The 15,123-nt window shown below is 37.8% G+C and overlaps 2 protein-coding genes across 3 annotated transcripts in view; both read right to left on the bottom strand.

Moving 5' to 3' along the window:
- The window catches only part of LOC119870917 (zinc finger protein 678-like), a 129,150-nt gene that overhangs the window by 88,130 nt on the left and 25,897 nt on the right, over positions 1-15,123 (bottom strand). The window lies entirely within an intron of this gene.
- LOC106559648 (zinc finger protein OZF-like) overlaps positions 1-15,123 on the bottom strand; it is a 41,365-nt gene that overhangs the window by 10,603 nt on the left and 15,639 nt on the right. Inside the window, 1 exon segment of the mRNA XM_038527913.1 lies at positions 12,801-12,896. Within this exon segment, the coding sequence (XP_038383841.1) occupies positions 12,801-12,834 (34 nt within the window). The 5' untranslated portion in view covers positions 12,835-12,896.

Genomic DNA, 15,123 nt, shown 5'->3' with positions numbered 1-15,123 from the left:
CTGGTAGAAGACAAGAGATCCTGGATCAAAGTCCAAGGATCCTACAAGCTCATGACACAGCAATTATCATAGTCTTCTTCCGGATTACACTGATTTCACAAACCAATCCCCCAACCACAATTCATACAGATAGATGCTGCACATGAAGTAGGTTTTTGGCCACATCTGTGAGATTCTGAGCATAGGAAACCACAATATATTAAAGGAACACCTAGCATATCTGTCCATACTCCTGTCATAAAAGAAAACAATCCCATTTCCTGTGCAGTAAATAAATCCATCCTCTACTCAAGAGCAAGATGAGGGATCCCTGGGTGGCGCAGTGGTTTAGCGCCAGCCTTTGGCCCAGGGCACGATCCTGGAGACCCAGGATCGAATCCCACATCAGGCTCCCGGTGCATGGAGCCTGCTTCTCCCTCTGCTTGTGTCTCTGCCTCCCTCTCTCTCTCTCTCTCTCTCTCTGTGACTATCATAAATAAATAAATTAATTAATTAATTTAAAAAAAGAGCAAGATGATATCACTACATTTCAAAGCCTTTTTATACACAAAGATCAATGGAAAGACAGAATAAAAATTTTCAATGCTTCTATCAATAACACCTAGAGAAACTGAAACCCATAGATAATCATCTCCCAACATATCCACTATTCAGCTTGATCCTGACTTTGCTCCTGCCTATTTTTCCTATGTGTACACCATCTTGTGAAATACTCATTAACCTGACACAGGATCTGGAATAAAATGTATTCAACTTGCACCAGGAAATGTTTTTTTAAGGTTATAATCAGCAGGATACAATACAGAAGAATCATGTGAGCTACCACATTCATTTCTGCACTGTCCCTGTGGGCCCTGCATTCAACCAAGTAAAGAAATCCCAATACCCATGACGGTCTACCTTAAATTTCTGTTGTGAGCTTTCTAAGGGAGATGGGTGAAGAAAGAACAAAACTGTGCAGAAGCATACAATTTACATGTGAAAAGATGAGTGGATTTTGTACTCTTTACCCTGGGTAAGTAGAACAGATACAGTGGAAGCATGGCTTAATACAATAAAAGTGATGGGAATTAGAAAACACATAGGAATTAGGGCAGAAGACTTCAGCAAAGGTGTTCACCAATCATCAATGTGGAATATTAAAAAGACAAACACAGGGATCCCTGGGTGGCGCAGCGGTTTGGCGCCTGCCTTTGGCCCAGGGCGTGATCCTGGAAACCCGGGATCGAATCCCACATTGGGCTCCCGGTGCATGGAGCCTGCTTTTCCCTCTGCCTGTCTCTGCCTCTCTCTCCTCTCTCTGTGACTATCATAAATAAATAAAAATTAAAAAAAAAAAAAGACAAACACAGCCCTAAAGATACTGGACATTGTGTAAAATGAGATGGTCACAAGCGCAAAAATATTATCGATAACCCTGAACTTAGGTGAAGAACATTGATCCTATGAATGTACTTGACACACCCTTTGTGCCTGTACTGGATGAAAATCATGGAACCTCTGGTCCAGACTATGAGTTCACAACATGATTTCAAGGAATAATAACAATACAGTATACAGCAAATGTAGGATTTGGTTCTGATATGCACAAAAGTATCCAATACACTTCCCTTCATATTTTGCTGCTCATTTGGCAGTGACATACAGCAGAATATTAAAAACTCTTGTACTCGGAAGTTTTTACTCTAAGCTGCTTCCAACAAGCACCACAGAGCTAATGCTAAGGATTTGAAAGACACCCAAGACCCACACTGTACCATACCGAACACACCTCTGGCCACTCTGTAAACATGCAAATGAAGTATCCACCCAAAACCATGGCAGAAATATTTTCACCCAAAAGCTGTCATAGTTGGTGGGAATCCTTTAGAGTCAATGACCAATGAGTTGAATACACTCACAGGTTTGGCAATAAAATCTAGAGAACTTAACCTAAACCCAGTGAACTAAAGAGAGAGGTAAAGGTAAAACAGCTATCAGTTTGCCAGGATTCCTGCTTCAATACATAACAAGAAGATGACTCCTATTGCCAAGACCTTGGATGCCATTTTGCTATGGGAATATAGGAATAATTCATCTGAGCAAAGAGGCCCATGGAAGGTTTTGACAGACATCAAAACTGACACTGGGTGTTTGGTCCTGTGAGACTGGTAAACATCACTAGAGACAGGAAAAGATGGAGAGAAATCAGAGAAGTCTGCTTCAAGATCAAGGTGATATTTACTCATATTAGGAAATGACTGCAGTAAACAAATTATAAGTACAATACAATATTTTCAGAATATATTTCAATTGATCATCAAATCTGATGGAAAACAGAAAACAGTCATTACAGAAACCACACAACACATTCATTCTTAATAAATTTCAGATCGAAATTATAAAGATAATGATGCTTTTAGAAAAGCACAAAAATATTCTATCTCAGTGGTCTTGGTATAAGGGAGATTTCTAAAAATGATAAAAATCACTAACCACTAAGGGTAAAATAACTGGATTGCATTAAAATTAAGAACTTCTCTACATCACAAACTGAAGAGAAAGAAATAGAGACACAGAAAGGACACAAAGGACCTATATTCTCACATATACAAACTACAAAGATTGAAGAAAAATATATAACAGTAAAAATGGTCACAATGACCAATTAGATATTTTAAAAAGAAGATTATCCAAAATTTAATTCCCAACTCCATACTAACAGGAAGTAATATACAAAAACAAAACAGGAACTAAAGCCACAACTTGGCAATATCCAAACCAGAAAGCTACTGTGAAAATACTTAAAATAGATCTTTCCTCATTGGGATTCCTGGGGAACCTGTGGTGCTGGACCACTGGGGATCCTACAGACATGAAGAAGGTGGGTAAGGACTTACAACAGCTAGTGCTCAGATGTTCGAAGACTGACAGACCAGACTGTGTTCCACCTTGCAGTAACACCCAGAGATACGGTGACACTGCCCAACTGCAGAGCTGAGATGGACACACCTGGTTGAGGAGTGTTGTCAACAGCTGTGCCTGACTTGGGTTTCCGGCCAATAAATAGGTTGAACTAGAGCATGGAGGCCACTCTATGACCCTATATGGGCAGGCATACAAGTTGGAAGTCTCTTTCCACTGCTGAGCACAGGCTCCACTCACCACCACCACCACCAGGAAGTCTGAACAAAGACCCTCAGCAACCACAAAGACTATCTCACAGACCTATTGGGGAGAGCCAAGCCAGCACCATCATCCAAGTGTTGAGCATAACCCTGATTATGCAGGACCAGAGCGCTTGAACAGGGAACCAGGGCAGTCCCAGAGCCTAGTCTATCGTACTGCCCAGCAACAGAGAATGGCCTTCAGTCCTGCCAAATGTCTGAACCTCTGGCTCCACCTGACCAGGGAAGTGCCAGCCAGCATGGACTTGGAAAGCACTCAGGGGCCCTTAGCTCCCAATGGACACACGTCTGCTCTCTGAGAACAGAAAATATGGATTGCAAGGAAAATCATGACCAGAGAGATCATCCCAATTTTCAAATGCAGAGAGGCTATTTTGCAGTTGTATTTCAAGGTTCAATATTCACATTCAAATGGAGTGGATTCAGCATGAAACATGACTTCTGGACTACCTTTTTCATGAAAAATAAAATCTAAATTATTCACTTAAGTATGACATGTCTGTTTTCATAGTGTGTACAATATCATCAGTATCACATTTGTTTAGCTACACTCTCAATACTACTTCTATATTAACCTTATTAAAAGCATCATAATGTGCCAAAGGTTACAAAAAAGAAAAGCTATAATACGTATGTGAGAAAATTAATCACAAATAATGTGAGGTTTAAGGCCAACACGAAAAAGATTATTAGTGATATCATCCCACTGCTTTAACATGTACAAGTGACCCTTGCATAATGCAGGGGGAGTTCAGCGTACACACCTCAAGCAGGTGAAAACCCATGTATAACTCTGACTTCCTAATACTTAATTTCATAGCCTACCATTGACAAGAAACCTTATCAGAAAGTCAATTAATATATATTTTCCATGTTATATGCAGTATTCCTACAATAAAGGAAGTTCAAGAAAAGAAAATGTTAAGAAAATCAGAAGGAAGAGAAAATATATTTACAACACTGTATTATAAATAAATTTTGACTATAGGTGGACCATATTTCAAAACCCATGTTGTTCAAGGGTCAAGTGTACTTTGTTTACTGTCTGTTTACCAGCAACCTTGATGAAGGTGGGTCAGGATAAGGTTGCGTAGGAAAAACATTTCTTTCATTACACATTAGTGTTAGTGTTAACACATTAAAATCCACTTAGTATTATTAATTAAAATATATTAAGTTCAAACACACTATAAGCAAAACACTGGGAAAAAAATCATTATGAGTCTTGATGTAATGAGTCTTAAAATGCTCATTACATCATTCAAGAATATTCTTGTCTTGATAATAAGGATCTGTGAGTTGTGCTTTCCATGTTATTCAATTGAGGCTAATTATTGAGTAAATGTGGATTTACAATAATTCTACACCCTTTTTAAAAAATATGTTGTACTTATTTATTTGGCAAAGAGAGAGAGCACAAACAGGACCAGGAAAGGGAGAAGGAGGCTCCCTGTTGAGCAGGGGAGCTCAATGCAGGGCTTTGATCTCAGGACCCTGGGATCATTACCTGAGCTGAAGGCAGACCTAAGTCATCCAGGAGCCCACATTTCACACCCTTTTATGGAATAGTTAGCTATACTTTCCTCAGACATCTGTGAAAATTTCTTTATTTCAACCAAATAACAAATATTCTTGATTAGTATCAACTGCTATGCAGAAGATATATCCAGCTTTAAATAAACCACCAATGTATTCTCCTTTAACAGCAAATGGCAAAAATATTTAAAATTTAGCATGTTTCTGTGCTTTACTTGAATGCAAATAATGCCCTGAATCCTTACTAAATCGGTAATTATTTCACTCTTATACATCAAACACACACATCTCAATGTGGACTTTCTTCCTGTATTTCACATTATAGCCTCTATCTTCCATGGAAAAGTAGGTATAAATGAATTCCCCATCACAGAAGCACCCTCATGTTGGTGAGATAGCAAGAATCAAATCATTTTGCATGCACACAAGCAATAAAAGCTTAGCATGAGATGATTTCAGAGTAAAATTAATAATATTTGCCATGCAAAACATCTCAAATATCATCAAAGAGAAAAAGACACACTGAAACTAATTATCCCTCTCCAAACATCCATTCCCCCTTGATCCTTTCAGGCATATTAACAAATACATAGTTTAGCATGATATCATGGGTTTGAACAGTGTAGGTCAATATACAAACACTTTTTCTTTTTTATGAATATAGTGTGGTGTAATAAACATGTTTTCTCTTTGTAATGATTTCCTTAATATTTTCTTTTCTTAATCTTTATTATAAAAATACTGTATAGGATACAGACAACACAAAAAGGGGATGATTAACTGTTAATGTTATAGGTGAGGTTTCTGGTCAACAATACGCTATTTCTATGGAGGTATGGTTTTAAGTTTTGGGAACTCAAAACTTAAGTACCGCTGCAGGGGCACCGGAATGGCTCTTTAATTTTTAAAAAGATTTTATTTATTCATTTGAGAGACAGTGAGTGAGACAGAGAAGGAGCAGGGGAGGGGCAGAGAGAGGAAAAAGTAGTCTTCCTGCTGAGCAGGGAGTCCAAGGCAGGGCTGGATCCCAGGACTCTGGGATTATGACCTGAGCTGAATGGAGATGCTTAACTGATTGAGCCATCCAGGTGCCCCTAAATAAAATCTTTTTTTTTTTTAAGATTTTATTTATTTATTCATGAGAGACAGAGAGAGAGAGGCAGAGACCCAGGCAGAGGGAGAAACAGGCTCCCTGCAGGGAGCCTGATGTGGGACTCGATTCTGGGACTCTCCAGGATCATGCCCTGAGCCAAAGGTGGATACTCAACTGCTGAGCCACCCAGGACTCCCCCTAAATAAAATCTTAAAAAAAAAAAAAGAGTTACACACAGATTTCCCCTTCCAGAGGGGGTTGGTACCCCTCCTGACTCTATAGTCCAATGCTAAAATGTAACTGATCTAAATGTTTTAACTTTTGATATTTCTCTGTAATAAATACTGCGATTTAGAATCATGTCTAAAACATGGTACTGCCTTATTGCTTTCTGCTGTGAGTGCTCTGATTTATTTATATTTCCTTTCTATTGCATACTTTGTGAATTGTTTATATCTTTAATGTTTTTATTTTTTATAAAAGACTTTTTTTGAGTAAGGATCTGCTCCAGGTAAAGACTTTGCCATCATTCTTAACATTTGTAAAACATCCCCCAGTATATATCATCTCACATTGAATACTTCTGGTTATGCATTAAATTCCTTGCCACATTCTTTACATTTGTAGAGTTTCACATAGTATGCACTCTATGATGTTCAGAAACTGTGTAGTTATGCTTAAAGACATTGCAACATTTTTTAACATTTGTCAGCACTGTCCCCACTACATATTACCTTTCTTTTTTTTTTTTTTTTTTTTTTTTACATATTACCTTTCATTGATAAGTTTTGAATGGTAGTAAAGGCTTGGCACACTGTTTACATTTGTAAGATTTCTTCCCATTATGAAATGTCTGTTGTTGAATGAGCTTTTAAGAGTAAACAGTTTGCCACCCTTACTATATTTCTAAGCCTTCAGTTTAGTAAGGATACAATCAATGATGTACACTAAGATTTCAGCTTTCACAAAAGACACATTTACAACTATAATACCAGTACTGTGAAAACTAGGATCCCTGATGTTTAATAGGATTTAACCCTTGATTGACGTTTTTCCCAGATTCATTGTATTGGTATGTTCTGTCTCCGTTATATACCCCTCTATAATTATGGAAGATAGAGCCTTCACTAAGATCTTTGTAAGATCAAAACATATGAAAGTTGCTCCAAATTAAGAATTATGTATATTAAGTACTGCACAGTGATATTTGGATAAAGACTCAATGGTTTTTTGGGCAGCCCGGGTGGCTCAGCGGTTTACGCCGCCTCCGGCCCAGGGTGTGATCCTGGAGACCCAGGATCAAGTTCTGCGTTGGGCTCCCTGCACGGAGCCTTCTTCTCCCTCTGCCTGTGTCTCTGCCTCTCTCTCTCTCTCTCTGCCTGTGTCTCTGCCTCTCTCTCTCTCTTTCTGTCTCTCATGAAAAATAAATAAAAATCTTAAAAAAAAAAAAAAAAGACCCAATGGTTTTTATCAAAATTAGAGACTTTGGAACAAGGAGAGATTATGTATTGGTAGAAGTATAATGAACCCTCTGAAAAGCACTTCTCAAATCAATTACATTTAGACATTTTATTTTCATTTTTAAATGTCTAACGTTCAGAAATGTGTCAGGGAGTGATTAAACCAATCTTATTATTTGAAATGGTTTGAAAGCTTGCTTTCAGCATGGACTAGGTGGCTTTCCAGAATTTCCAAATACTCTTCAAAAAAATATGTATGTTTAAAAAATGGATTATCATCCCTGGGTTGAAAGATACTGTCTGCAAATATAACTGACTTAAGGTGAGGTTTTCCCCCTGAATGTTTTATGTCCTTGATCTCTTGTGGCAGTAAGGATTTCATTATGGGAATTGTCCCAGTTTGCTTATACCCATCATGTCCTTTCTCTCCTTCACTAAGCCCAGTCACCTTCTCTTTTTATTTTATTTTATTTTTTCCAGTCACCTTCTCAGTCATTCTTAAGTATAAATACTTATTCCCATGGCTTCCACATCATTCCATCATTCTACAAATTCAACTCCTTTCCCTGTCTTTCCCAATAGGCCTTCGGTGTTATGAAAAGACTAAAGGATACAAAATAAATTATATATATATATAAAAAAAAAACCATCCCAAAATAAATTGTCACACTTACTACACTATAACATGCATACATGTTAGAATACTAATGTACAGAATTAATATCCATCATAGCACATCAGATGAATGGAGAACCACCAGGACTTGCTCCTCCATGGAGACAAAAATGGACTAAATTACCTTTTACAGTGCTCCATAAGCCAGTTAGGAGAACATAGCACCTGCAGGCAGGTACAAATGAAAAGCCACATCAAAGAGATGAGGAAAGTTTGTGACACTTGCCCACAACAGCAGCTCACCCTTCCTGACTCTCCACGGCACACTGTGAGAAAACTCTTACCTCTCCTCAGGAGAGAAAGAAATGAGTGACTGATATGTTCAGTGATCTGGCTTCTTGGCTGCCTGAGGGACTTGTTTCTGTCATGCATGACATGTAGGCAGAGGGAACGACAGCACCCTCTGGATACATTGTGATGGCTGCTCATACCAAAGGTGAGTATTTGTTCAATCAATGCAGACAATGAGCTGAAGACAGAGAGAGGAAAGGATCACGGACTCCATAAAGGTAACTACACATATAAAACCAGGAAATTACAATTTTCAGACATGACGAATGCCCCTGAATGCATGTGACAGACTCCAGAATTGCTACTATTTGTGTTCATCTGTACAAAGCAATTCCATAATCCTGGGTCCAGAGATTGCTTTTTTAAAATTCCCCAATATTGGGATGCCTGGGTGGGTCAGTGGTTGAATATCTGCCTTTGGCTCAGGGCATGATCCTGGAGTCCTGGGATCGAGGCCCATATATCAGGCTCCTTGCATAGAGCCTGCTTCTCCAATCTCTGCTTCTCTCTGTGTCTCTCATGAATAAACAAATAAAATCTTTATTAAAAAAATAAAAATAGGGATGCCTGGGTGGCTCAGTGGTTAAGCCTCTGCCTTCGGCTCAGAGCATGATCCTGGGGTCCCAGGATGGAGTCCCACATCAGGCTCCCTGCGTGGAGCCTGCTTCTCCCTCTGCCTGTGTCTGCCTTTCTCTTTCTGTGTCTCTCATGATAAATAAATAAAACCTTTAAAAAGAAAAGGGTTTTAATTAATTAATTAATTAATTAATTAATTAATTAATTAATTAAAAAATAGGGCAGCCTGGTGGCTCAGCGGTTTAGCGCCACCTTCAGCCCAGGGAGTGATCCTGGAGACCCAGAGTCAGGTCCCACGTTGGGCTCCCTGCATGGAGCCTGCTTCTCCCTCTGCCTATGTCTTTGCCTCTCTCTGTCTCTCTTTCTCATGAATAAATAAATAAAACCTTAAAAAATATTAATTATTTAATTAAAATAAAAATAAAAAATAAAATTCCCCAATATCAACAAAATATAATAAGGCATACAAAGAACCAGGAAAGGGGCGCCTGGGTGGCTCAGGTGGTTAGCATCTGCCTTCGGCTCAGGTCATGATGCCAAAGTCCTGGGATCAAGCCCCACATCAGCTCCCTGCTCAGAGGGGAGTCTACTTCTCCCTCTCCCTCTGCCCATCCCCCCTCCACCTTGTTCATGCTTGCTGTCACTCTCAAATAAATAAATAAAATCTTAAAAAAAGAAAAGAACCAGGAAAACATGCTCCAAACAGAGGAATGACATAAATCTCCAAAACTCACCTTAAATTAAGAAAGAACTATTAATTGCCTGACAAGGAATTCATATACCCATCATAAAGACACTCATGGAGAAAGAAAACAGTTAATTAAATGATACCGGGAAAACTACACATGACCAAAACAAAAATCCAAACAAAGTTTAACAACAATAAGCCAGAAATTACGAGCTAAAGACTACAATTACTCATTTTACAAATAAACCAAGGGGTCAGTCACAGACTTGAAGCAGAAGAAAGAATCAGATATCTTAAAGACATCTTATTTTAAATTCTCTACTTAAGGCAAAGAAAAACATGCCAGAGTCTCAGGGACTCATGGGACACCAATAAGTAGACCAGTATGTACATTAAGGAGAATGAAAGGGGCAGAGTTTACATTAAGTAGAAAAGGCTTGTACTGCCCATATATGTGGAAAGAAAAAACTAAATCAACAAGCTCAATAAATTCAAAGTAGGACAAATCTCAGGACATAAACACAGGGACACATCAAAATGAACTTATCAAAAATCTCAGGTGAAAAAAGAATTTTGAGAGAACATGACAAAACCAACGCATCTTGTTAGGAAAGATTTCCCATTAGTAGTGGGATTCTCAGCAGACATGATAGGAAGAGGTGCATGAGATAATATATCCAAGTACTAAAGGATCAAAAAATAGCCGCCAAGAATACTTTACTTGGCAAAACCATTTTCCATGTATGTAGAAATAAGACTTTCCCAAGGAAAAATGCTTCTAAGTTTACCAGTACACCTGTCCTATGAGAAACATTAAAGGAAACCTTTTTAGGTGAAATAAAAGGATGCCAACAGTACCCGAAACCACATGACAACATAAAGCTCTCAGCTAAATATAAATATTAATCAATCAAATTATAGAAACTTGTAGTGTTGTAATTAAGGTGCACATGTCACTTTTATTTCTCCTATAGAATTTTTAAAAATAAAAGCATACAAACCATAAACTTCAGTAATAAAATACATAACATAAAAGACAGAATTTGTGGTATCTGTAACAGAAAGTGGGTGCAGGGGTAGAGATGATAAATACAAGAGTCTTGTATACAACTGAGAACAGAAGTTTAAAATGGTTTATTTTACTTTTAAAATAATATAACTATTTAATATAACTATTATGAAAATAAGTACAGAAGACACAAATGTTAATGAGAATGATATCAAAGCATATCATAGGTATAACACCACAATTAAGAATATAATATAACGCCTCAACATGTTACGGAAGTATAAAATGTTTAAAAATTATGTTCAATTCACAAAAATGTTTCTCATGCAAAGGGAATATAAATTCACCAACAGATGAAATTAATTCTATTATTATAACAACTCACCTAGACATGATACAACACTCACTGAACACTAACCAATAAAAAAATATACACAAGATGAGTCATATAATTAAGTATGTATGAGTGGTACAAATACATATATAATCTATTTGTAAGAGGGCAAAGCTGATTCATATTTTAGTTAAACTTACATTGTCTTGAAATCTACGGAGTTGAAAATTGTCATTCTAAAATAAAATACACAGGTAACAACAATACCACAACTAAATAACGTTGCGGAGGATCCCATACAAAAGGTAGCACATTATTATGGAATTGCAAAAGCAGAATAAGACCAAATTTAACCCAAAGAATTCTACATAAAAACAGATGGATTTTTGAACAGAAACCTTCTATAAAAGTATGATTTTAAATTGTGACTATGTACTCATGAAAAACAAATATTTTGAATTATTGGCATGCCTTCACTGACAGTAAGATTGTAAAGAATATTCATTAAAATCAAGCATGAATAGCTCGAATAGAAAACTTTATGAATAAGCACTTAAAAGACATTAAAAAATGTATTATTAACATGTCCCTCTTCTTACATAGAATGCAAGGCTATAATCCATTCTTTAGAAACAAGCAGCCTGGGGTGCTGGGTGACTCAGTAGGTTAACGTCCAACTCTTGATTTCACCTCAGGTTACAATCTTGGGGTTATGGGATTGAGCCCCTCAGACAGTCTGTTTAGGTTTCTCTCCCTCTCCCTCTGCCCCTCACCTTGTAATTGCTGGCATGCATGTGCACACACATTCCCTCTGTCTCTCATAAATAAATTAATTAAAAAGAACCAAGCACCCATAGAAATATCTTTCGTTTTGAAATAAAGAAACATCAAAATTGTAAAATATGCCAGCAATTACTTTGTAAAAAATAAGCATTTGGAATTAAATTCAGATACATTCTTGGTAAAGTAGAAGAAAAGCCTAATGATTAATTTTTCTGAAGTAAAATTAAACTTACAAGCAGAACCTTTTTTAAAATATGGAAATTTTACTAATTATCTACCTTACTTCTTACTGGCAGTCATATCACAACTATTCATAAGAAAAGAAATCAGAGATGAATCTGATATATAACTAATAAGAAAGTAAAAACACACATGACAAAATCACAAGAACTTCATATCATACAAAAATATGAAATGATACAATATTAAGAGATAAGAAAACAATGGAGACTATTAAGGCTGCAAGTTCTAAGTTCTAAATGTTCTAGCTCCCTTATGGAATTAATTTATAAGTTATGTAGGAATTCTAGAATACAAATAGATACATTACTTCACCACTGAGAAATGCAACAGAGTGGAACTTTCTAATATTAGTCAATACAAAGAAAAATGAAGGGAAATAAAGCATTATATTTTCTCATTTTAGGGAGATGCTTTATTATCTGATGAGATTACTGAGTCTCAATTTTGTTCAATTAAGATTAAAGCCTTCAAAACATTGGAAAGCATAAACCAGAAAACATGGATGTCTGTGTCCAGTGTTCCTGGATTTCTGCACCAAACCCCAGTATGTCCCACCACTATCATGACACATTTCTCACACGAGGCAAAACAGAACTTAGAAAGGGTTTAGCATAGAGTTCCTCAGAAATATAAAGATTTCCCAGGGCCCTCAAAGCAATGGAGAAGCTCTCGGATTATAGAGACCCTCCCTACTCCTGGGGTAGTCTCCTGGCCCTCCAGTGGAAGTGATGAACCATCACTGGAGCTGAAGGAGAATCTTTAGACAATGTAAGAGCTTGATAATGTTGGATAGAACATGTCCCTCTGTGAGAAGGAGAGAAATAAAACTAGGCTTTTCAAACTAATTCCCATTCGAGAAAAGCTACCTAAAACATATTTTAAGGTCAATCTTCCTGCTTCACATTTGGACCACCCTTGTCATCTGCTTCATTCAGTCTCACCTACCTGGGTGGATGGTTACTTTCTTCTTTCTCCTCATATCCCAGAGCTCCTTCTCTGGCTCCAAAAAGATGACCAGGTTTGGCTTCGATACAACGAGATCTGTTTAACCAAAAAAAGGAATAGGAATATTGCTGGAGAGTCTAACTTTCAATCCACTATTGTGCTCAGTAAAGAAGAGAGGACATTATAGAAGTCTAGAAAACGATGCTCCAAATGCTACTGACCAATAGCCCCTTTAGAACACGCAGGAAGGGGGGAAAAAAAAAAACAAAAAACAAAAGAACACGCAGGAAGGGATGGATCCCTGAGTGGCTCAGCCGTTTAGCGCCTGCCTTTGGCCCAGGGCGTGATCCTGGGGTCCCGGGATCGATTCCCACTTCGGGCTCCCTGCCTTGAGCCTGCTTCTCCTCCCTCTGCCTGTGCCTCTGCCTCTCATGAATGAATAAATAAAATCTTAAAAAAAAAAAAAGAACACGCAGGAAGAGTTTCAAACATTCACATTATCGGGACACATGGGTGGCTCAGTGGTTAAGCATGTGTCTTCAGCTCAGGTCATGATCCTGAAGTCCCAGGATCAAGTCCCACATCTGGCTCCCTGCATGAAGTCTGCTTCTCCTCTCTCTGCCTATGTCTCTGCCTCTCTCCGTGTCTCTCATGAATAAATAAAATATTTTTAAAAATTCACATTATGACCTCCACTTCCAAGTACTACCGATACAATAATAAGGAGTAAAAATTTGAGTTTAGGATGTAGGCAGTACCATTTTATGCCACTGACTATGTAGAATTATCACTAATCTACAGAATTGGTGATACTACCCTAAGGAAGGAGAAGCTAAAGCTGGAAGGAAACATCATGAAAATTTTTCTCTACACCTACAAAACACTACTTATTTCCCTTATTGCCTGGACCTGCATTCCAGTCGTGCAAAGAATCTTCAATGAGATGGTCTTCAAGAAGGAACAAATCCCTGAGTGTGGTTTGGAAATCTGGAAGGAGTTATTATCACCCAAGAAGAGGTTTCCACAGTTCTGTATCATCACATCTCTGTACAATTCCCACTGTGTGTGGTTCAGGCATCTCCACTCCTCCTGAGTGAATTCTATGGAGAAGAGAATCCCTGAATATCAGCATTGCTGAGCACCGAGCCCGACTTTGGGCTCCAGCCCAAGACCCACGAGATCATGCCATCCAGGTGCCCCTTTTAATTAGATTCATACTCTGATTTACTTTTGGGCAGCAACAAGAACACAGTAGTTATAATGTGTCCTTCAGTGTGCCTCAAGCACTGGTATCAATTTGCTTATTATTACAGCGATGTTAACTTCTTTCACTTGGCTTGATGTTCTCTTCCGGATACCTCTTGCATAATGTGAATATATCTCTTAGTCATTCATAAAGATTGGATGGATTTACTGAAAGATGTGCAAAATCCATCATTCAAACTAGAAACTCCATTCTTCTGAATTTCTCTTTGCTTGTATTTACATTAGAAAATGAAGGCTCTCTCTTTTGTGCAGTGGAGATAGTGACTACTCTGAGTAGTGGTTCCAAGTCGGTGAAGCCCCCAGCTTTCACACTCATGTCACAGACACATTCTTTTATTTGCTTATTTGTATTTTTAGGAAAAGAAGACATGAATCACATTTAACATGTTGAAGTGTCTGTGTTCAAAGTTTTGACTTTTCATGTGAGTACATAAACTTATTTTGCATGGCACAGAGGTTAAGACAGAATAGCATATACCATCAATATACCATTTGCTGTCATGAGTTAAAAAAAAAGGTGAATACCATGGTAGCACTAGAGAAACTGTACTAAGGAAGATGGACATCAGGGAGAACAATATATCATGGGCTCTCAAGAAATAGAGAAATCTGAGCATCCCTGGGTGGCTCAGCGGCTTAGCACCTGCCTTCGGCCCAGGGCGTGATCCTGGAGTCACAGGACTGAGCTCCACATCAGGCTCCCTGCATGGAGCCTGGTTCTCCCTCTGCCTATGTCTCTCCCTCTCTCTGTGTGTGTCTCTCATGAATAAATAAATAAAATCTTAAAAATCAAAGAAATAAAGAAATTTTTGTTACTAGTAAGTTACACATACGGAGAATATACCTGACCAAATGGGTTTGACAAGTCGCAAATTTACTGTCTCAGATAACTGTTATGGGTGTTCTTCTCCTGAAAAAAGCAAGTCCATAAAGACTAGGAGACCTAAGTTGTTTAAATTCCCAAATCTCAAATAAATAAATTCTCAAATCTCAACAAAATATCAAAAACCATACAAAGAGGAAAAAAGGCATGTTGAAAGAAACAAAATACATCTGC

Source organism: Canis lupus, chromosome 1 (genome assembly GCF_011100685.1).
Source record: "Canis lupus familiaris isolate Mischka breed German Shepherd chromosome 1, alternate assembly UU_Cfam_GSD_1.0, whole genome shotgun sequence".
NCBI classification, from domain to species: Eukaryota; Metazoa; Chordata; class Mammalia; order Carnivora; family Canidae; genus Canis; species Canis lupus.
This window is presented reverse-complemented; position numbering and strand designations above follow the sequence as displayed.